Source organism: Nerophis ophidion, linkage group LG02, assembly GCF_033978795.1.
Source record: "Nerophis ophidion isolate RoL-2023_Sa linkage group LG02, RoL_Noph_v1.0, whole genome shotgun sequence".
Taxonomy (NCBI): Eukaryota; Metazoa; Chordata; class Actinopteri; order Syngnathiformes; family Syngnathidae; genus Nerophis; species Nerophis ophidion.
Window position 1 is genome coordinate 31,506,578 of NC_084612.1, and position 23,428 is coordinate 31,530,005.

At 41.3% G+C, this 23,428-nt stretch overlaps 1 protein-coding gene across 2 annotated transcripts in view; it reads right to left on the reverse strand.

The window, feature by feature from the left end:
• LOC133539369 (calretinin-like) overlaps positions 1-23,428 on the reverse strand; it is a 50,499-nt gene that overhangs the window by 12,753 nt on the left and 14,318 nt on the right. Inside the window, exons 2-6 of one of the 2 annotated variants that reach the window (XM_061881433.1) lie at positions 13,257-13,333; positions 8,288-8,377; positions 8,094-8,174; positions 7,662-7,718; positions 3,312-3,368 (exon numbers count right to left, since the gene is read on the reverse strand). In XM_061881433.1, coding sequence (XP_061737417.1) covers positions 3,312-3,368; positions 7,662-7,718; positions 8,094-8,174; positions 8,288-8,377; positions 13,257-13,333 — 362 coding nt within the window. The remainder of the gene's footprint in view (positions 1-3,311; positions 3,369-7,661; positions 7,719-8,093; positions 8,175-8,287; positions 8,378-13,256; positions 13,334-23,428) is intronic. The other variant, XM_061881434.1, reaches the window with a different exon arrangement.

The window sequence follows — 23,428 nt, forward strand, 5'->3', positions numbered from 1 at the left end:
TTCCTCCCGGATGGCAGAGCTTCTCACCCTATCTCTAAGGGAGAGCCCCGCCACACGGCGGAGGAAACTCATTTCGGCCGCTTGTACCCGTGATCTTATCCTTTCGGTCATGGCCCAAAGCTCATGACCATAGGTGAGGATGGGAACGTAGATCGACCGGTAAATTGAGAGCTTTGCCTTCCGGCTCAGCTCCTTCTTCACCACAAAGGATCGGTACAACGTCTGCATTACTGAAGACGCCGCACCGATCCGCCTGTCGATCTCACGATCCACTCTTCCCTCACTCGTGAACAAGACTCCTAGGTACTTGAACTCCTCCACTTGGGGCAGGGTCTCCTCCCCAACCCGGAGATGGCATTCCACCCTTTTCCGGGCGAGAACCATGGACTCGGACTTGGAGGTGCTGATTCTCATTCCGGTCGCTTCACACTCGGCAGGGAACCGATCCAGCGAGAGCTGAAGATCCCGGTCAGATGAAGCCATCAGGACCACATCATCTGCAAAAAGCAGAGACCTAATCCTGCGGTTACCAAACCGGAACCCCTCAACGCCTTGACTGCACCTAGAAATTCTGTCCATAAAAGTTATGAACAGAATCGGTGACAAAGGACAGCCTTGGCGGAGTCCAACCCTCACTGGAAATGTGTTCGACTTACTGCCGGCAATGCGGACCAAGCTCTGGCACTGATCGTACAGGGAGCGGACCGCCACAATAAGACAGTCCGATACCCCATACTCTCTGAGCACTCCCCACAGGACTTCCCGAGGGACATGGTTGGATGCCTTCTCCAAGTCCACAAAGCACATGTAGATTGGTTGGGCAAACTCCCATGCACCCTCAAGAACCCTGCCGAGAGTGTAGAGCTGGTCCACAGTTCCACGACCAGGACGAAAACCACACTGTTCCTTCTGAATCCGAGGTTCGACTATCCGGCGTAGCCTCCTCTCCAGTACACCTGAATAAACCTTACCGGGAAGGCTGAGGATTGTGATTCCACGATAGTTGGAACACACCCTCCGGTCCCCCTTCTTAAAGAGAGGAACCACCACCCCGGTCTGCCAATCCAGAGGTACCGCCCCCGATGTCCACGCGATGCTGCAAAGTCTTGTCAACCAAGACAGCCCCACAGCATCCAGAGCCTTAAGGAACTCCGGGCGGATCTCGTCCACCCCTGGGGCCTTGCCACCGAGGAGCTTTTTAACTACCTCAGCGACCTCAGCCCCAGAAATAGGAGAGTCCACCACAGATTCCCCAGGCACTGCTTCCTCATAGGAAGACGTGTTGGTGGGATTGAGGAGGTCTTCAAAGTATTCCTTCCACCTATCCACAACATCCGCAGTTGAGGTCAGCAGAACACCATCCGCACCATACACGGTGTTGATAGTGCACTGCTTCCCCTTCCTGAGGCGGCGGACGGTGGTCCAGAATCGCTTCGAAGCCATCCGGAAGTCGTCTTCCATGGGTTCCCCGAACTCTTCCCATGTCCGAGTTTTTGCCTCCGCGACCGCTGAAGCTGCACACCGCTTGGCCTGTCGGTACCTGTCCACTGCCTCTGGAGTCCTATGAGCCAAAAGGACCCGATAGGACTCCTTCTTCAGCTTGACGGCATCCCTCACCGCTGGTGTCCACCAAGGGGTTTTAGGATTCCCGCCCCGACAGGTACCAACTACCTTGCGGCCACAGCTCCGATCTGCCGCCTCGACAATAGAGGTGCGGAACATGATCCACTCGGACTCAATGTCCAGCACCTCCCTCGTGACATGTTCAAAGTTCTTCCGGAGGTGGGAATTGAAACTTTGTCTGACAGGAGACTCTGCCAGACGTTCCCAGCAGACCCTCACAATGCGTTTGGGCCTGCCAGGTCTGTCCGGCATCCTCCCCCCCCATCGCAGCCAACTCCCCACCAGGTGGTGATCGGTAGAAAGCTCCGCCCCTCTCTTCACCCGAGTGTCCAAAACATAAGGCCGCAAATCCGATGACACAACTACAGAGTCGATCATGGAACTGCGGCCTAGGGTGTCCTGGTGCCAAGTGCACATATGGACACCCTTATGTTTGAACATGGTGTTTGTTATGGACAAACTGTGATGAGCACAAAAGTCCAATAACAAAACACCACTCGGGTTCAGATTCGGGCGGCCATTCTTCCCAATCACGCCTCTCACGGTTTCACTGTCGTTGCCAACGTGAGCGTTGAAGTCTCCCAGTAGGACAAGGGAATCACCCAGGGGAGCACTTTCCAGTACTCCCTCGAGTGTTCCCAAAAAGGGTGGGTACTCTGAACTGCTGTTTGGTGTGTAAGCACAAACAACAGTCAGGACCCGTCCCCCCACCCGAAGGCGGGGGGATGCTACCCTTTCGTCCACCGGGTTGAACTCCAACGTACAGGCTTTGAGCCGGGGAGAAACAAGAATTGCCACCCCAGCCCGTCGCCTCTCACTGCCGGCAACGCCAGAGTGGAAGAGGGTCCAATCCCTCTCGAGAGAAGTGGTTCCAGAGCCCTTGCTGTGCGTCGAAGTGAGTCCGACTATATCCAGCCGGAATTTCTCGACTTCGCGCACTAGCTCAGGCTCTTTCCCCCCCAGTGTAGTGACGTTCCACGTCCCAAAAGCTAGCTTTTGTAGCCGAGGATCGGACCGCCAAGTGCCCTGCCTTCGGCTGCCGCCCAGGGGGGCCCCGGTGACCCGCGTCCGGGCGAGGGAAATCTGGGTCCATGCTTTTTCTTCTTCATAAAGGTCTTCGAGCTTCTCTTTGTCTGATCCCTCACCTAGAACCTGTTTGCCTTGGGAGACCCTACCAGGGGGCTTTATGCCCCCGGACAACATAGCTCCTAGGATCATTGGGACACGCAAACTCCTCTACCACGATAAGGTTGCAGCTCAGAGAGGAGACCACTTAAATTATTTGTACATTAACGCCATCAAACAAATAAAACTTTTGATCAGTGAAGAAGCGGTCCTGACTGGATGCTCTCACAAGAAATTGCAACAGAGACAGTTGCACCAAATTATGACTCTACATAATGGTTGAAATCAGTGGTGTGAAACTAAGTAAAGTTTTAACCAGAAAAGTCCCAGGGTTGCTCTGTAGATTAATTCTGTTTATCACGATTCACTTTCATTCATGTTAATCTATATTGGTTATGTCCCAGTTTGCATGCGAGGAGACTGAAAATAATGAATTATACATGCACTTGACGTGTTTATCAAACACCTTAAACATCATGTTTAGTTTTATTCTAAACAATTTATCCAATTTAATGTGGACCTATTGTTACTCCTTTTGTGTCAACAATGTAGTATTGATTTACCTTCAGTTCATTTGACTCGATATATCCACTGCGGTCAGTGTCATACCTCCGCCAGGCCTGCAGGGGAGAAATGAAGTTAGACTAGAGCAGGGGTAGGGAACCTATGGCTCTAGAGCCAGATGTGGCTCCTTTGATGACTGCACCTGGCTCTCACATAAATCTTAGCTGACATTGCTTAACACGACAAGTAATGAATAATTCCGCTGGTAATGACAGTGTCAAAAATAATGTTCAAAATATAAAACATTCTCATGCATTTTAATCCATCCATCCGGTTTCTACCGCACCTGCTCAAGTAGCCGCATTAATGGTAAGAAGTATTTTATTTATTGTTGGTTAGGTTCAGAATAACAATGTTATTAAAAAGAATAGGAGACTTATTATAAATGAGAAATGGGTTGTACTTGTATAGCGCTTTTCTACCTTCAAGGTACTCAAAGCGCTTTGACACTACTTCCGCATTTACCCATTCACACACACATTCACACACTGATGGAAGGAGCTGCCATGCAAAGCGCTAAGCAGCACCTATCAGGAGCAAGGGTGAAGTGTCTTGCTCAGGACACAACGGACGTGACGAGGCTGGTACTAGGTGGGGATTAAACCAGGGCCCCTCGGGTTGCGCACGGCCACTCTCCACTGCGCCACGCCGTCCCCACTCTATTCTCTAAAAATGTTGGTCTTACTTAAAATTGCACGCATTTAGTTGTAATCAGTCTTTAAAAAATATTATATGGCTCTCACGGAAATACTTTTAAAAATATTTGGCTTGTATGGCTCTCTCAGCTAAAAAGGTTCCCGACCCCTGGACTAGAGACTACGCAAACACAACAACATTTGTAAAACATTCTTCAAACGAGTAGAAGCAGCAAGTCTAGTAAATTGTATCTCCAAGTGAAAGGTTGGCAGCCATGAGATTTTCTTTAAATATAGAACTTGTCCAAGATGGATGCCTAAACCCATGTATACACACACACACACACACACACTGCCTTTTCTCTGATGGAGATAGTGGTCCATCCATAATGTATGCTTGTCTCAGAATAGGTTTTAATGCCCAAGAGCAGCATGAACATTTCAACATACGCTTGGAAGAAGACTTGACCAGGGTTTGCTCTTTGCAGATGAGTGAAAGAAGACTCTACACTAAACTATTCAACAAATCAAACAAATGAAAGAAAAGTAACATTTACATCACAAATCGGGGCAAATCTCAAACATACTTGGAAAGATAACAACAAATGCAAACGCCACAACTCAACAACAAAGCTACAATACAATAACATTAAGGAAGAACAAAAGTGACAAATACAACGAAAGTGACACCGGACTAAGTGTCGCAGACAGACCAAGTGCTTTAAACGGAGTGTTGAAGAAGTTTTAATGAACAAAGTTGAAAAAGTAAGCTGTTATTATCACACATATGTTATTGTGTCCGTCACTTCTTATGTCGGTTATTGTTGCTGTGTTGCGGCTTTATGTTGTTGTTTTGTGTCATTTGTATTAGTGTTGAGGCTGAAATTTATAACACAGTTCAAAACCTCAATTTTAAGAGTTCTCCAACTTGAGTATTTTTGGGTAAGATCTGTCTTTCGGTTAATTATTACGCTTTAAGTTATAAGCAAAAATGTGAGTTACAATCATTCCCGCTAATAGTTGGTCTAGTGAATGTCACAGAGAACCCATTAAAACATCTGATCTTACTCGCTAGCATTAGCTTATAACTAGAGATGGATGAAACTTTGTTTTCCAACCATGGAAAGGAAAAAAAGTGAATGTGAAGGATGTTGTTGAGAAGAAAAAGTAATTGATATTAATTGACTTAAAGGCCTACTGAAATGAGATATTCTTATTTAAACGGGGACAGCAAGTCCATTTTATGTGTCAAACTTCATCATTTCGCGATATTGCCATATTTTTGCTGAAAGGATTTAGTAGAGAACACCGACGATAAAGTTTGCAATTTTTGGTGCTGATAAAAAAGCCTCGCCTTTACCGGAAGTCGCAGACGATGACGTCACAAGGGTGAGGGCTCCTCACGTCCTCACATTGTTTTTAATGGGATCCTCCAGCATCAAGAGCTATTCGGACCAAGAAAATGACAATATCCCCATTAATTTGAGCGAGGATGAAAAATTTGTGGATGATGATATTGATAGCGAAGGACTAGAAAATGAATAAATAAATAAAATAAAACAAAAAGCGACGGCTCCGGGCGGCGGCAGTCTGAGCGTTTCAGATGTAATTAGGCACATTTACTAGGATAATTCTGGAAGATCCCTTATCTGCTCATTGTTTTAAGAATGTTTTAATGAGATTGTAAAGACACACCTAGAGGTCGGATGGCTGCGGTGAACACGCAGTGTCTCAGAAAAGAAGCCGAGGAGCCAAGCTCACAGCTGCCTTTTAAACAGCTACTGCAGTAGGACGAATAATCCAATGATGTCTCCGGTAAGATATATATCACAATTTTCCCATCCAAAAACATGCTGGTTGACGTAGAGAAACATGTTCGCTTGACCGCTCTGTGTTGAAAAAAAAGAAACACCGGCTGTGTCTCGGTGCTAAAGACAGCTGCAATCCACCGCTTTCCACCAACAGCATTGTCCTTTAGAATCTCCATTATTAATTTAACAAATTGCAAAAGCTTCAGCAACACAGATGTCCAAATTACTGTGTAATTATGCGATGAAAAGAGACCACTTTTAGCCGTAACTGGTGTTGAGCTAATATTTCCTGACAGTCCGTGACGTCACGCGCACGCGTCATCATTCCACGACATTTTCAACAAGAAACTCCGCGGGAAATTCAAAAGTGCAATTTAGGCAACTAAATTGGCCGTATTGGCATGTGTTGCAATGTTAATATTTCATCATTGATATATAAACTATCAGACTGCGTGATCGGTAGTAGTGGGTTTCAGTAGGCCTTTAAAGCAGAGCGTCTCAAATATTTTTTGTCGCGGCCATTTTCGGTCACACACCCCTTATTATTGAAAACATGACCGATTGTATAGCCAACTTGGCAAAGCAATTTGAGACTATCACCGCTAGTCTGCATCATACTCAAGCAGAATTAATCTAATGCCAGCCAAAACGGTTAAAAATCATATCTAAACAGCAAACATTTATCCATGAAAATATGGAGAAGCTGCTGATGGTGTGTTTGACAGAAAAGCAGATGGAAGGAGATACCGTAGAAGTCCACTCTCCATAGTAAATGCTGTACATTATTATTACTTCACAAAACCCCTGTAGTTGTTAGTGGTGCATTCTATTGTGTTATTCTTTTACAATATTTATTATCTAAGAGTTTGTTTTTCATGGTAAAATACATATTACATGTTTAAATTGTGCTATTCTGGGGGGCCAAGTCCCAATTTAACTGAATTCAATTAATTTCTTGAGAGATGTTGATTTCAGATATAAGTGTTTTTAGTTAAGAGCTTTGTCACAAGCTCCTAAGGTAATGTACTACTGTGTAAAGTTATGACTGGAAAAAAACAAGATGGGGAATACAGAATAAGGACAGAATACAGAAGTTATTAAGAAACACAGGCAATGGGTTCTTCCACATCAAACTCATAAAACATGCATATAAGAACCTGGTTTTTACATTGAGAACACGAAAAGGGCTTTTATCGAAATGTCCTGATGAAGTGGAAATCTTTATATTCAGAACCTATCGTTAAAGGGGAACTGCACTGTTTTTCTTTTTTTTTGGTTATTGTTCACAATCATTATGAGAGACAAGTGGACAAAACATTAATTTATGTTCTGTAACCTGTATAATAACCAAGCTGTAGCAACATTGTTATTGTAAGAGCGAATTATGAGGAACTTTTTTTTGGTAAGCATGCCATTTACGTCGAAATAACATGGCTCTAACTTCCACATTTACAGCGTCAAAGTCACGCCTACCTCACTCTCTCGGTGTCATGTCTGTTCATGTTTTTGTTTGGCCATGTGCTGTTTGACCTTTGGACTCTTTAAGTTCCTGTTGTTTTTCACTCCCTTGTTTTGTTGCCATGGTTGCAAATTGTGTCCACCTGTCTCTGATTAGTGCTCGCCCGCTCACCTGCTTCCCGAGCACTAATCAGAGGCAGTATTTAAGCTCGTCTTTGCCAGTCAGTCGCCCTGGCGTCATTGTGTTCTTTTCTTGGTCTGTGCTTACTTGTTTCATGCCTTCTTATAGTTTCATGCTTCACGCCATGCCAAGTACGTTTTTGTTTTTTCATGCCATAGGTAGCGATTTTTGTTTCTTGTCCATAGATAGGTCTAAGTTGTTTTTTTGCCTTGTGCGGCTTTTTGTTTGTACCTTTTTTTATTCACCATTAAATCATGTTTTTACCTGAACGCCATATCCCGAGTAGTCCGTCTGCCTTCCTGGGAGAACCACTTCCAAGTGCTTAAAATTAACAAAATACGGTAAATATTGAACATGTTAAATTTTGTTATTAACGTGTCTGTTACTACACAATATATATGTATATACACACTTGCAGCGTGCTGATAAAACTTTGATGGAGGGGTTTGAAAGTATTTTAGAGGGCTTTGATGGCTACAACAGCGAATCCAATTAGCCACATCTTCCACCATCTTTAAAATCCCCCCCCCCCCAAAAAAAAGACTTGTGTTTTGTTTCTCATAAGGATTGTGAATGATAGACAAAATCCCCCAAAAAGTACAGTTCCCCTTTAAGATGAAAAATTACCAGTCAACACCCGATGGGAGAGCCGTGTCCAAAAACGCGTATAACATTCAGTATTGTGTTGACTCTTACTGCCATGAATTCAGCACTGGATCCCACAAACTCCCTGAAACACAGCAGGAAGTTTTCTTCTGTAGGCAGAAGCTGAGCCAACTAAAAAAAAAGAGAAAAATGAGAGCTGAATGGGAAGTCTGATGTTATTCTCTTTATCTCTACTCCAACAGACATCAATTTATACGAGTTTCATGTTTCATCATGGCGTTCACCTCTGCCATCTCAATCCTCCCATCGGAATTCTTGTCGAAACTGGCCATGAACTCCCGCATCTTTTCCTTGAACGCTGCATGTGAGGTATCCTGCAGAAAGCAACATGGACAGTACGATAATGTAGAGCCTGTTTTCAACATAAATAAATAAAACATAAAGACATGTTGGAACAGAATGCTTACAATAGCGTGTTTAACATGATTTTTTTATACATTTTTATTCTATTTGTATGTACTCAAACTGTATTCACATGATTTTAGATTTGATTAGTACATAAATGTATGTGCTGACAAGCCTAGAAAAAAACAAAGATTTTTGGTGACCCTATTTTGGACATTAACATTACGTGTTTATTATTACTATTAGAGTCCTGAGTAGCCCCCACCCCACCTGAAAGCGAACATCATTGGCTCACATACACACTCAGTTAGTTTACATCCACTAATAAACAATTTATTGACTTAACTTAGTTAAATTTAGCTTTTTTAAACACATAAAAAATAAGGTGCTTGCATGCAGCATGCAGCTTGTAATATCTTTTATATGTGTGAGTTTTACTAATCATATAACCTATCATTATACACTTAAATGTGATTGGGGTAGCATGGGTCACAATGGTACAATGCTTGGCCCCCATCCCGATGTTTGTGGGTTTGGTCCTCGGTCACCCTGTGACCATGTCGAAGTATCCTTGAGCTGCTGAATCCACAGTTGCTCCTGTTGCTGCGTCATCAGGAGGTGAACGTGGTAATAGTGTCAAAGCACGTTGACTACCTTGTAGATAGAGTAGCGCTATACAAGCATAAACCATTCATAAACATGCCAAGTATTACTTCATTTGTTTTCTTCGTGCATCTTGCTGTCTGTAAAGTTTTGTGACACCTCTGTTTTGAACTTTAATCAAGGTTGCTTGAACACACCACAATTATGTGCTATGAGATGTAAAAATGAAACTTAAACATAACGTTGTCCGATGCTGCCACAAATACACAAATGTCACATTTTCCTGTCTTCTATCAACTCATCCTGGTTTCTATTTTTGGTCCTATGTATGAATGCATAAATGTGAGCTTTGAAGACGTTGCATGAAGTGTTCAATCCTGGGTTTGAGGCTACCAGAAGGAATGCACCAATTTGCATTTTCTAAGAAAGTGTAAATTGTGTTACACATTCTTAATTGGATTATATATTGGCAATCTTGTTATTGAACTTTGCCAGCAAAATGTATTTGTATCTAAACTTATATGACCTTGTATTTTACAACTGACAGATTTAAATCAGATAAAAAAAATCTTCAAAACTTTTCCAATGCCTACTTGTCCAGAGTTGTGTATAAAGAGAGCATGGCCAACTAAAGAACAGGCGCCATGACTGCTACCAAGGATGTGAGCGGCTGTGCCCTGATGCATGCAATTGCTGTCGTTTTGACGTTAGTTTTTCTGATGAAATAAATCATAATAATACGTATATTTATAGTTCCAAACATGCTCCAACTCATAAACTTACAATAAACCATGCTTTAATTTCATGAAAGTATAATTTTGTGGGCGTATTTGACGCATTCTGCTGCTACATTTCTGCAGTGTTTCACGACATGCAGGCACTCTAACACACACCTGACGGTACAATAAACGTAAAAAAAAATTACACAAAACCATCAAAAAATAACTCACTTTGCCAAACTCTTCATTAGTTTTGGACTATCATTTACAGAGAAATTGTGAGTTTTATATTGTATGTTATATTATTTAGTATGTCATCTGTGGTGGCTGCCTCCAATGTATTTGTAATCACTGTATGTTCACGGTACAAACATACATATACACATACTGTACACATACATTCACTGTAAAAACATACGTATACATATCCTGTACATATACATTCACTCAACAAACATACAAATACACATTCGGTACATATAAAAGTACATATACATACATACACTCATGCACATAATCATGTTTCATCAAACATATATTAACATTGTTGTCCTAGGGGAAACAGGGCAACACATGGCACACTGACAAATCTTAACCTATTGTTACTATAACAATCTACAAGGTTGATTGCAACTTAATGCCAAAAAAACGGAAATGCTGATTATCGGTCCTGCTAGACACCGACCTCTATTTAATAATACAACTTTAACATTTGACAACCAAATAATAAAACAAGGTGACTCTGTAAAAAATCTGGGTATTATCTTCGACCCAACTCTCTCCTTTGAGTCACACATTAAAAGCGTTACTAAAACGGCCTTCTTTCATCTCCGTAATATCGCTAAAATTCGCTCCATTTTGTCCACTAAAGACGCCGAGATCATTATCCATGCGTTTGTTACGTCTCGTCTCGATTACTGTAACGTATTATTTTCGGGTCTCCCAATGTCTAGCATTAAAAGATTACAGTTGGTACAAAATGCGGCTGCTAGACTTTTGACAAGAACAAGAAAGTTTGATCATATTACGCCTGTACTGGCTCACCTGCACTGGCTTCCTGTGCACTTAAGATGTGACTTTAAGGTTTTACTACTTACGTATAAAATACTACACGGTCTAGCTCCAGCCTATCTTGCCGATTGTATTGTACCGTATGTCCCGGCAAGAAATCTGCGTTCAAAAGACTCCGGCTTATTAGTGATTCCTAGAGCTCAAAAAAAGTCTGCGGGCTATAGAGCGTTTTCCGTTCGGGCTCCAGTACTCTGGAATGCCCTCCCGGTAACAGTTCGAGATGCTACCTCAGTAGAAGCATTTAAGTCTCATCTTAAAACTCATCTGTATACTCTAGCCTTTAAATAGACCTCCTTTTTAGACCAGTTGATCTGCCGCTTCTTTTCTTTTCTTTCTCCTATGTCCCCCCCTCCCTTGTGGAGGGGGTCCGGTCCGATGACCATGGATGAAGTACTGACTGTCCAGAGTCGAGACCCAGGATGGACCGCTCGTCGGGACCCAGGATGGACCGCTCGCCTGTATCGGTTGGGGACATCTCTACGCTGCTGATCCGCTTGAGATGGTTTCCTGTGGACGGGACTCTCACTGCTGTCTTGGAGCCACTATGGATTGAACTTTCACAGTATCATGTTAGACCCGCTCGACATCCATTGCTTTCGGTCCCCTAGAGGGGGGGGGTTGCCCACATCTGAGGTCCTCTCCAAGGTTTCTCATAGTCAGCATTGTCGCTGGCGTCCCACTGAATGTGAATTCTCCCTGCCCACTGGGTGTGAGTTTTCCTTGCCCTTTTGTGGGTTCTTCCGAGGATGTTGTAGTCGTAATGATTTGTGCAGTCCTTTGAGACATTTGTGATTTGGGGCTATATAAATAAACATTGATTGATTGATTGAAGGTTAATATAGGTTGCTTCTCTTTCTTCCCCTCCATTTTTCGGTATTCCTTTTTTATCTCTAGTTATCATTACGTATGTGTATTGTTGCATTTTAACAACTGTATTGGTAATAATAGAAGTACATTTTTGGTATTGTTCATAATCAATAGCGCTATCTCTATTGGTATTTGTAATGCTCCATTTGTAGTCTAAATATGCTAATTTTCATTTCTGTATTATTATTTATTTCGCTAACTGCTTCTTTGCTATCACTTTTACCATCATATTTGTACATATCGTATGTGCTGAGGTTGCTCTATTGTTGTTGTGTTTGCTGTTGTTGTAGTCTCTCTGTCTAATCCCCCTTTTGTGCCCACAATTTCCCCCTCTGTCGTCCTATTTTTCTCTTTCTATCCCCTCCTGCTCCGGCCCGGCTGCACCAAATGATAATATAAATACATTCAATAAAGTCAAATACAAATAAGGCAACAAGACAAGTATCCTACACTTCTCTTTTGAAAAGTTAATCTGAACAGCCGATACGGGCATTTACATCAACTATATGATTTGCCTGATAATCTGGACAGGACAAAAAAAGCAATCACTGTATGTATCACTCATTATGTATTATTCTGACTCATCTTTATTTTTTGTAAGATGGTAAGTGAATAAGTATATTTTTGTAGTTTGTGTTGACCATATTTCTGCACAATAATTTAGATATGGTAACACTGGCGAGCAGTAGAGAATATGGAGTGATTTTTGGTCCACAACATGTTTCGCTTTATTCATTATTGACATGTTTCTTGCCACTTTATGTTGTATATATTTGATGAGATTTAATTTCATTTTCCTATCTATTATTACACACAAAATGTGTTTTTTTTGTTTACACTTCCAATGTCCTGTCTATTTTTTGTTTGAATTTCTCTTCTACTATTACTGAATTGCATTATTTTATTTACTGAAATTTTTGTCAAACCATTTCTTTAATTTGTGAATTTATTTTCTTATTGTTTGTATTATTTTCTGTGTGTTCTCTCCTGAACAAAACACAGATAATGTGTCGTGTGTTTACCTCACACAAGACACACTAATTGGTGGCTCTACCGTGTTGTTCACAAACGCAAATCAGGGTTGTGGGAAAAGTGATGTAAAAGGACAACAGGACATACATACATGTCGAAACAATAACAAGCTCCAAGTTAGTAGCAGTCATGGCAACCAACAGTCTCATGAGTGCTTTTTGACAAACCATTGAGGAGATCGGCCATACCCTCCACATATACTCGACTCTGCCTATGCCATGATCATGTGGCAGCTGTAGTGGGTGGCAATCACATAGTGTTGACTTGAAAGTCTCTGTGGCATCAATGCACAAACTCCCCACAATCATCAAATGGTAAACCCAATCTGCAACCCATTTCACAAACGACACTTTTTTAATGTAGTCTAGAACAGGTTTTCAAAGTGTAACTTTTTGTACATAATCCTGCTCCTTTTCGTTGACACTAACCAAAGGTAATAAAAATGGGGAACGAAGCAGGGCACTCTGCAGAATAGCATTTATGAACAGTCTTGTGCTCAAAGTAGCCTGAAGCATTTCTTGATGATGAAAAATGCACCCTAGCAGCAAACACTCACCACGCCTGCTCCTCGTCTGGCAGTCTCCAGCTCTCTGATGAAGTTTTCCAGCTCTTTCCCTTCAATGTATCCATTTCCTGTAACCAACACCAAAGAAAATAATCAAGTGTTATGAAGCGTTTCGATATCTTCGGGCACTTTTTGAGGCATTTAATGAAAGATGGACATGTTTCTACTGTATAGCATCTAAACCTTGCATGCTTGTGCCTCCAATCTGCAGTCATACAAAATGTATGCACAGTATTTTTCGAATCCTGAGAAGGTGTTTATTACAAAAAAATTGGGATTTCCCAATTAACATTTTTGGCGTCAGATCAGATCTAATTTTGAGTCCCGATCCGATACTTTGATAAAAGATCATATAACTGAAAAGATTTTAAAACAAGTAACTAAAACATTTTTTTGTGTTGTTTATATCACAGGTGTTTAACTCAAGGCCCGGGGACCATATCTGGCCCACCACGTCATTTAAATTGGCCCGTGTGGCGGGCACTAGGACCATGCTCACACTCAGCAGAATGGGTGTGGTTTATATGTCTTCTTGGACACACTTTAAAAGTGCATATTGTGTTGCATTGTATAATTTTCATGTTGGTAGTCTTACAATAAAGACCTGAGAGAAACAACGCTGTGTTTCTTGCATTTGCCACACCCGCCACATTATTTGATATGATAGGCTTTAAATACTAAAGCACTTCTGTATAAATGTATTGTTTTCTTTCAATTTTGAAAATATACTGCACACAATTGCATGTGTTCTACACTTTAATATCTGATCATGCAACAAGACGCTATAAGCATTTTTTTTTTGTTATCAAATTTAAAAACTTAAATATCTGCTTGTCACCTTGACTTACAATTTCAGAGTAAGTTATCCATCAATCTGTTGGTAAAAATTATAATACTTCAAATAAGTTGCCTATGCAAATTGTGTAAAATGGGTATTATATGTTTGTATTCATATTTATTGCAAGCAGCACTCTGATGGTAGCAATAATTGCGATGTGGCTCTCAGTAAAAACGAGTTTGACACCCCTGGTTTAAAAACAGATATTAATTGGGATTTTATCAATATCTGGATCGATCACTCCTACTTTAGTTTGAAGCTTTAGCGGCAAGCTTCTTATGTTGTCCTTGGTGTGTGAGTAGTATTTTTAGCTATTCCTTTTCTTACAGTACTTGGAAAAAACGTAGTTTATTTAAAGTTTGTAGTATCTTAGAAGTGGCTTGGGACTGTGGCTAGAGGATGCATTTGTTGCAGCATGCTCTCAAATTTGAGAAGGTTTTCTGACAAGACACACACCCTCCTGGAAATCGAGAAACTCCTACATGTGTGTAACAAGTAATGAAATGTAATTATTTTTCCCTGAGCGTACATCTCTCTTAAAGGAATCTTTCACATGAATACAATCTTTAGCCAGGTAAACACATCACAGATCACGTAAGAAAGGCCATGATCCCATGGTCGGGATCAAGATATCGCTACTGAAAATGCTTGTTGCAAAATGTCAACAGAGAAGAATTTTGTGTTACAACTGTAATGGAGCACTTTTACAATGTATAAGTATGTTGTGTTTTTATGATCAAGATGTAAGCTGTACTCTGATTAAAATTAGGTAATTATCTGAAAATACAGTCAAATGTCTTTGTGGAGAGGCGGAGCCGATGAGCCGACAGCGGGGCAGGGCAGATGGTTGTCCTGACCAAGATGGCGGCCAGGAGGCGGGGCATGCAGCAGAGCATAGAGGCGGGGCACGCCTGGAGCGGCACTGCAGCCATCAGCGTCAGGTGCGTACACCACACACCTGCGCTCAGTCGTTACATCTTCTGCTGCTGAATAAAAAGGGCGAAGGAGGAGCGATCGTGGCAGACGTAGGAGAAGACAACCAGACCGGACAGACGATCAGACGATCAGACGAGCGAGCAGACGAGCGGGAACAACTGAGACCCATGGAGCGACCGAGATGAGTGCAGGAAGACAGCGACTGAAAAAGAGCCAGGCGCGAGCAGGAAAGGAGGAGCTGAAAGAGCGACCAACTGACACTGCGAGCCGCTTTATTGAAAAATAAAGAGTCAAACCTTTGAGAAGCGATGTCGTTACTGTTTGATCCATGCAACCCACACGATGGCGGCAGGGAGCCGTTCAGAGTCTTTTTTTCACTCTAAATCTGGCAATACATGAAGTCTAATTTGGGAAGGGGAAACATGCAACAAATGCTATTTTTCAATGGTTAAGGTTGTTTAAAATGTTTGTTTTTTAATTGTATAATAAAAATGCAATTACATCAATGCGAAGGACACTATGCTTGAGTTAAAAAAATATAATCACAGTTAATAAGGCCAGGTTTTTAATCCGTAACTTTAGTGTAGATGCTGCAGCTTGAGAAACATAAATAGAATTATACTTTTTTAACTTCAGTTACTGTCAAAAAACATTTTTTTTTTAGGCTCCAGCACCCTCTGTGAACCCGAAAGGGACAAACGGTAGAAAATGGTTGGAGTTTATAGAGTAAACAGATTTTGGAGTGAACAGAAAACATGGTCCAAGAAAAAAAAAAAATATATATATATATATAATATATAGGCAGCACAATGGAAGAGGGGTTAGTGCGCCTGCCTCCCAATACGAAGGTCCTGAGTGGTCCTGAGTTCAATCCTGGGCTCGGGATCTTTCTGTGTGGAGTTTGCATGTTCTCTCCGTGACTGTGTGGGTTCTCTCCGGGTACTACGGCTTCCTCCCACCTCCAAAGACATGTGGATGTGAGTGTGAATGTTGTCTGTCTATCTGTGTTGGCCCTGCGATGAGGTGGCGACTTGTCCAGGCTATACCCCGCCTTCCGCCCGTTTGTAGCTGAGATAAGCTCCAGCACCCCCCGCGACCCCGAAGGGAATAAGCGGTAGAGAATGGATGGATGGATGGATGGATATATACATATATTGTGTATATATATATATATATATATATATATATATATATATATATATATATATATATATATATATATTTGTAAACCTGTCTATAAACTAAAGATGTGACAACTGAAAAGCAAAACGACAATAGTCTATAGAGATCATCATGTCTTGACAATATGATGTTGCATGTCAAAGTGGCATTTGCAGCGGCAGGGTTTGCTGTAGCAGAAGAAATGAATCACAGACTTGGGAGCAGTTGGAGTGTGTAATGAGAGTGTTTTCTTGACTAAGAGAGTGAAAGTGGGCAGTCAGATTGATGCTTATTGGGCCATTCTGTCCCTCTTTCTACATAATTACGAGAATGAGTCACATGACCTGTGATCATACATCATTTAGTCTTCTGGGTTGCCCGCAAAAAACAAACAGGACAATGAGCATAATTTGAATAACTATGTATAAAAAATACAGTAAAGTAAAGATTTAGCCACACCCCCCTCTCTCTTTTTTCATGGGATTCTTTTTATTGCTCTTCCTTTGTAATTACTCTCATTTACCTCCACCCTTTCCCTCCCTTCACCACTCTGCCTCATCTGGACACTATACCGTATTCTTTGGTGCCCCATCTGTCCATGTAGACATACACACATTACTGCAAAAAGAAAAACACCCAAATCATGCTTTGATATTGCTGAAATTCATCTGCCATTCAATTTGTCTTGCAATGCATATCCTTGACCTCACATGCCAGTATTATTGCAACTTATTTGAATACTGTATGTTTATTGTGTGCTCGTGGTTTGCAGTGTTGGGAGACTTCACTGCAACATAGCTCAAAGGTGTTTTTAATATTTTGACCCTTCCATGTAAATAACATACATAACATATTGTTAAAACATTCCCTATCTGACAATGTCAATCAATTATCTTTGTAAAGAGAGAATGTGTATTTTCACTTCTACTGTTTTAACGTGTGTTTCATGTGTTAACTGTGTGTAGGACATAGCAGGCTTCTCAGAGACAATAGATAGATGAACGTGGCAGCTGCATTAGGTTTGTATGGGAATTTAACCGTAATCAAAACAATGAAAAAGAAGGGGGAAAAAATTGTACCATGGAAGTTGTTCTTTTATCTCGTGACCCCTCAGGGCCTCATTAGCACACTTTGCAAATGGATCCAGTGAAGTAAGACTTAGGTAGATCAGCTGTGATCAAACATTGTGCCTATATAGCATATAAGAAGTAGGTTAAACTGAAGGACATTGCCTCTTTATACCACTAATAATATTTAAATGAATATTTGTATGAGTTTGAAGAGGCCTTCATCCTTGCCTAGGATTTATCTTGGATTTGGGGACTAATTTTTACACCCATAGTGAATATGAAATATTGTTCAATCTGCTCACTCATGGGGTTTACCACCGTGAGATCTAATATCTGAACGATAATATAGTATTTAAATTAGAGATGTGACGTTCCCGAACGAGTCGAGTTGTTGGAAAATCTCTTTCTAGAGAACGACGAGAAACAGACTGGCAGTAGCAAGCCATTCGTTAGCAAGATGTTGTCGTAATGCAAATTGCCCACACTGCCTTTCTAATGTGCGCCACCTGACTGGGCTGGAGTCACACCGTCTAAAAGCCCAAAAAATGAGCCAGAGACAAACGAAACAACATCTGGATGCATATTTCTGTTTTGTGAAGTAGCCTCGTATAGGTGTACACACACTAGGTATGGAAGTGCAATTGTACGTTCACTTTATTCAAATATTGTGCACATGTTTTGGTCTTGTAATTCGCGTATTCTTGATTTATTATTTGTTGGCTTTTTTTCCCTGGATTGTTAAAATGTGGACAATTTACCAGTAAAGTTGGTTTGCATGATGGTTATTTGTAGCCTCTGTTGTTTTTATTGTGCCACAAAGATTCTTATAGTCAACAGAAAATTCTAAATAATGATCTTACTGTCAAAGATACTCAGCATCAAGGGTTGGAATTGGGGGTTAAATCACCAAAAATTATCCTGGGCGTGACCACCGCTGCTGCTCCCTGCTCCCTTCACATCTCAGGGGGTGATTAAGGGTGATGGGGCAAATGCAGAGAATAATTTCACCACACATTGTGTGTGTGTGACAATGATTGGTATTCAACTTTAAAGCATGGGGATAATTATGAAATGACTACAATGAAAACAGAATTAATATTTTAGAATATTTCCCACAAATCGAGTGTGAACATTTGAATTATTCAGATGCAAATAATATCTTAAAAATTCTACAAGTGATTATATATAACATAAAAACAATTACCAAAAACAAATACGCTATTTTTCCCCCACATTTTGAATTCTGTGGTTTATAAAACAGTGCGGCTGAATTAAGAATTTTCCTTTGCTCGCAGTCATAATGTTTTGTATTAAACAAGTCTTAGATGACAGAGACACTGAAAAGGTGTGTTATTCTTTGTGCTACTGTGCAATCCTTTGGACGCATGAGCGTCACATCTCTATTAACCATAATAGGTCCTTTTCAGGAACCTCCAGTTCCTGAAATGAAAGGTTCCTTTGGAAGTGTTTTACCGCATTTCACAGTTCTGGGTAGTGTATACAAATCAGGCTGATGATGTATGTAGGAGCAGTTTACTATGTTTCTAACCTGATGTCCATCCATCCATCCATCCATCCATCCATCCATCCATTTTCTACCGCTTATTCCCTTTCGGGGTCCCGGGGGGCGCTGGCGCCTATCTCAGCTACAATCGGGCGGAAGGCGGGGTACACCCTGGACAAGTCGCCACCTCATCGCAGGGCCAACACAGATAGACAGACAACATTCACACTCACATTCACACACTAGGGCCAATTTAGTGTCGCCAATCAACCTATCCCCAGGTGCATGTCTTTGGAAGTGGGAGGAAGCCGGAGTACCCGGAGGGAACCCACGCATTCACGGGGAGAACATGCAAACTCCACACAGAAAGATCCCGAGCCTGGATTTGAACCCAAGACTGCAGGACCTTCGTATTGTGAGGCAGACGCACTAACCCCTCTGCCACCGTGAAGCCCATCCATCCATCCATCCATTTTCTACCGCTTATTCCCTTTCGGGGTGGCGGGGGGCGCTGGCGCCTATCTCAGCTACAATCGGGCGGAAGGCGGGGTACACCCTGGACAAGTCGCCACCTCATCGCAGGGCCAACACAGATAGACAGACAACATTCACACTCACATTCACACACTAGGGCCAATTTAGTGTTGCCAATCAACCTATCCCCAGGTGCATGTCTTTGGAAGTGGGAGGAAGCCGGAGTACCCGGAGGGAACCCACGCATTCACGGGGAGAACATGCAAACTCCACACAGAAAGATCCCGAGCCTGGATTTGAACCCAAGACTGCAGGACCTTCGTATTGTGAGGCAGACGCACTAACCCCTCTGCCACCGTGAAGCCCATCCATCCATCCATTTTCTAATGCTTGTCCCTTTTGGGGGATGTCATCTAAATAAACAGACAATATTAGGTCACAGTTGTTTTACTAGAAAGTAAGTTATTAAAATACAAAGCCATCACATACAAAACGATATGATTTAAAAAATAAAGTGTACCGAAATGTCTATAAAAAGTCAGGCTATTTTCGAGATGTCAATCAGTCTGTAAGTCGTCTTCTATGTAAATGATGAATTCATGAGGGTCAGGAAATTCCTATTGGTCAATTTCAGCTATAAATAACAATATATAAATAATAAATGTAAATATTTACCTCACGCCGACAACACAAACACATCGGCTTTTACGTTAGCTTGTTAACATTAGCATTCTATTTACTCAGGTTGAGTCTAACAGCTACACAAATGGAGTGTCACTGAGTACTTTAACAACATGTAATATAGTAAATAGTAAATATTTGATGTTATTTACTAGGGCTGCGAGGCTTTGGGTGTCCCACGATTCGATTCAATATCGATTTTTGGGGTCGCGATTCGATTATATATCGTTTTTCTCCAAAACAACGCAAATCTCGATTCAAAAACGATATTTTCACGATTCAAAACGATTTTTTAATCATTCAATACATAGAATTTCAGCAGGATCTACCCCAGTCTGCTGACATGCTAGCAGAGTAGTAGATTTTTTTTAAAAGCTTTTATAATTGTAAAGGACAATGTTTTATCAACTGATTGCAATAATTTAAATTTGTTTTAACTATTAAACAAACCAAAAATATGACTTATTTTATTATTGTGAAAACATTGGACACGGTGTGTTGTCAAGCTTATGAGATGCAATGCAAGTGTAAGCCACTGTGACACTATTGTTCTTTTTTTTAATTTTTATAAATGTCTAATGATAATGTCTAATGATAATGTCAATGAGCGATTTTTAATCACTGCTATACTGAAATTATGACCAATATTGATACTGTTGTTGATAATTTTCATTTTTGTTTCACTACTTTTGGTTTGTTCTGTGTCGTGTTTGTGTCTCCTCTCAATTGCTCTGTTTATTGCAGTTCTGAGTGTTGCTGGGTCAGGTTTGGTTTCGGAATTGGATTGCATTGTTATGGTATTGCTGTGTATTAGTTTGTTGAGTTGATTAAAAATAATATATATATATATATATTTTTTTTTAAATCGCTTTTTAAAAAAATGAGAATCGATTCTGAATTGCACAACGTGAGAATCGCGATTCGTATTCGAATCGATTTTTTCCCACACCCCTAATATTTACCTTCATCCCACTTGTGTCCTGCCTCCTTTTTTTCCACAATTATCCAACAAAGTCAGAGTAAGTAGTAAGCAGTTGAGATCTTTGACTGTGGCTTCATACTCCTCTGTAAATACGTTTAAAGCAGTCCGCCCGCTTCTTGAAATGAAGTTTGTAAAAAAAATAACAAACAACAATAAACTGCATATAGTTTAAAGACTACGGCTGAGTAAAAACTCTCCAAAATAGTTCCACTGATTAGCGTTCTTCAGCACAAAAATGCTCCACAAAAGTTCTTGCATTTCGAAAGCTCCTTGTGTTGTTCTTTCTCTCCGTTGTCAAGTTTGTTATGATAGAAATACACAAGAATATGAAATAAACAAGTTGCTGCGTGTATTCCAATGATGGCCGTGTGTTTGAAAGAGAAGTTTTAGGAATGCCCCAGCTGTGTTCAAACAATTAGCATTCGACCGCACATCCCGCCCCCTGAAAAGGTTCCTGGTCGCTTGGAAAAGTCCCAATGAGCTGTGTGGCACTCAGAAAGGTTCCTAAATAACTAAATCTACCTGGGTAGTTTTTGGTGGAAACACAGGGGGAACTTTATTTACCCGTGTTAGTGGGGAAGTTCCTGCGGTGGAAAAGGGCCTAAAAGCTCAACACGTAACAGGGAGGTAAAACACACACATACTGCTACTAGTACTACAACTTTAATACTTCTACTATGGGGAATAATGATGTCAACGGTAAACACGTCATTTTTAGGGGCTTCATTATGATTTATTTTCTAAATAACATGTAATGGTAGTGCTTTGGTACAAATATATATTATGTTTTACAGACCATTTTCAAGCCTCTTCGGAATGTGCCGTTTTGTGGGCAGTCTTACAAAATATTGCCAAAAGTATTTGGCCACCCATCCAAATGAAGAGAATCAGGTGTCCTAATCACCATTACCTCCCTGATTGGCACTCGGCATCAAAGGTTGGAATTGGGGGTTAAATCACCAAAGATGATTCCCGGGTGCGGCCACTGCTGCTGCCCACTGCTCCCCTCACCTCCCAGGGGATGATCAAGGGTGATGGGTCAAATGCAAAGAATAATTTTGCCACACCTAGTGTGTGTGTGATAATCATTTGTACTTTAACTTTAACTTTAACTTGGCCCGGTTTTTAAAATCAAGCACTTAAGCATGGAGACGGTTTCTACAAACATTTGTGAAAGAATGGGCCGCTCTCAGTGATTTCCAGCATGGAACTGTCATAGGATGCTACCTGTGCCACAAATCCAGTTGTGAAGTTTCCTCGCTCCTAAATATTCCAAAGTCAACTTTAATATAGGCTCTGCGATGAGGCAGCGACTTGTCCAGGGTGTACCCCTACTTCCGCCCGAATGCAGCTGAGATAGGCTCCAGCAATCCCCGCAATCCCAAAAGGGACAAGCGGTAGAAAATGGATGGATGGATGGAACTTTAATGTAAGAAAAGTGAAAAGTTTGGGAACAACAGCGAGAAGACGGATTCTAGGGGCCCATGATGGAGGGGGGCCAAGAGAGGCCCCTAATGATGATGAAATTATATGAAATTATGTGTTGGGGGCCCTGTAAAGATTCTTTTCATGGGGCCCCAAATCCCTAGCGGCGCCCCTGGAGATAGCTGACGTAACTAAGGCAAAATACATCACTAAAGTCTCAATTTCCAAACGACTTATATGGAGCAAGTTTTGAAAAAGGCAAGAGTGTTTTATAAAGAGGATTTATGCGTATCTAATAATTCCATCTGTATGGTGAAGAGTATCTCAATTAGTCAATCCTGAAAGAGTACAGTGTTGTCAGTAGACTAAAGGCCTACTGAAACCGACTACTACCCACCACACAGTCTGATAGTTTATATATCAATGATGAAATATTAACATTGCATCACATGCCAATACGGCTTTTTTAGTTTACTAAATTACAATTTTAAATTTCCCTGGAGTTTCGTCTTGGAAACGTTGTGTAATGATGACGGGTACGCAGGACGTCACGCGTTTTTAGGAAGTATGAGCGCTACGCACACACACAGGTAAAAGTCGTCTCCATTAACAGCATAATTACACAGTAATCTTTTGCAATTTGTTCAATTAATATTGGAGAAGTCACAGTAGAAAGATGGAGTTGGGAAGCTTTAGCCTTTAGCCACACAAACACACGGTGATTCCTTGTTTAAAATTCCCGGAGCTGAAACTTTCCTATGAATCAGAGCGCGGTCAAGCAAACATGGATACCGACCACATGTCAACCAGCAGGTTTCGGTGAGAAAATTGAGGTTAAAAAGTCGGCACTTACCGGATATCAGCTGAGCTTGTGTCGGCCATACAGCTGCCGTCGACACCCGTGGACAAACCCCTCCGACTATCAAAACTATTAAACTCACTAAAACACTAGCAACACAATAGAAAGATAAGGGATTTCCCAGAATTATCCTAGTAAATGTGTTTAAAAACAAACGTCGCAATGCTATCGCGTTTTTTTTTTAACTCGTTTTTAATTTTTATTTTTTGTAGTCCGTCGCTATCAATATCCTC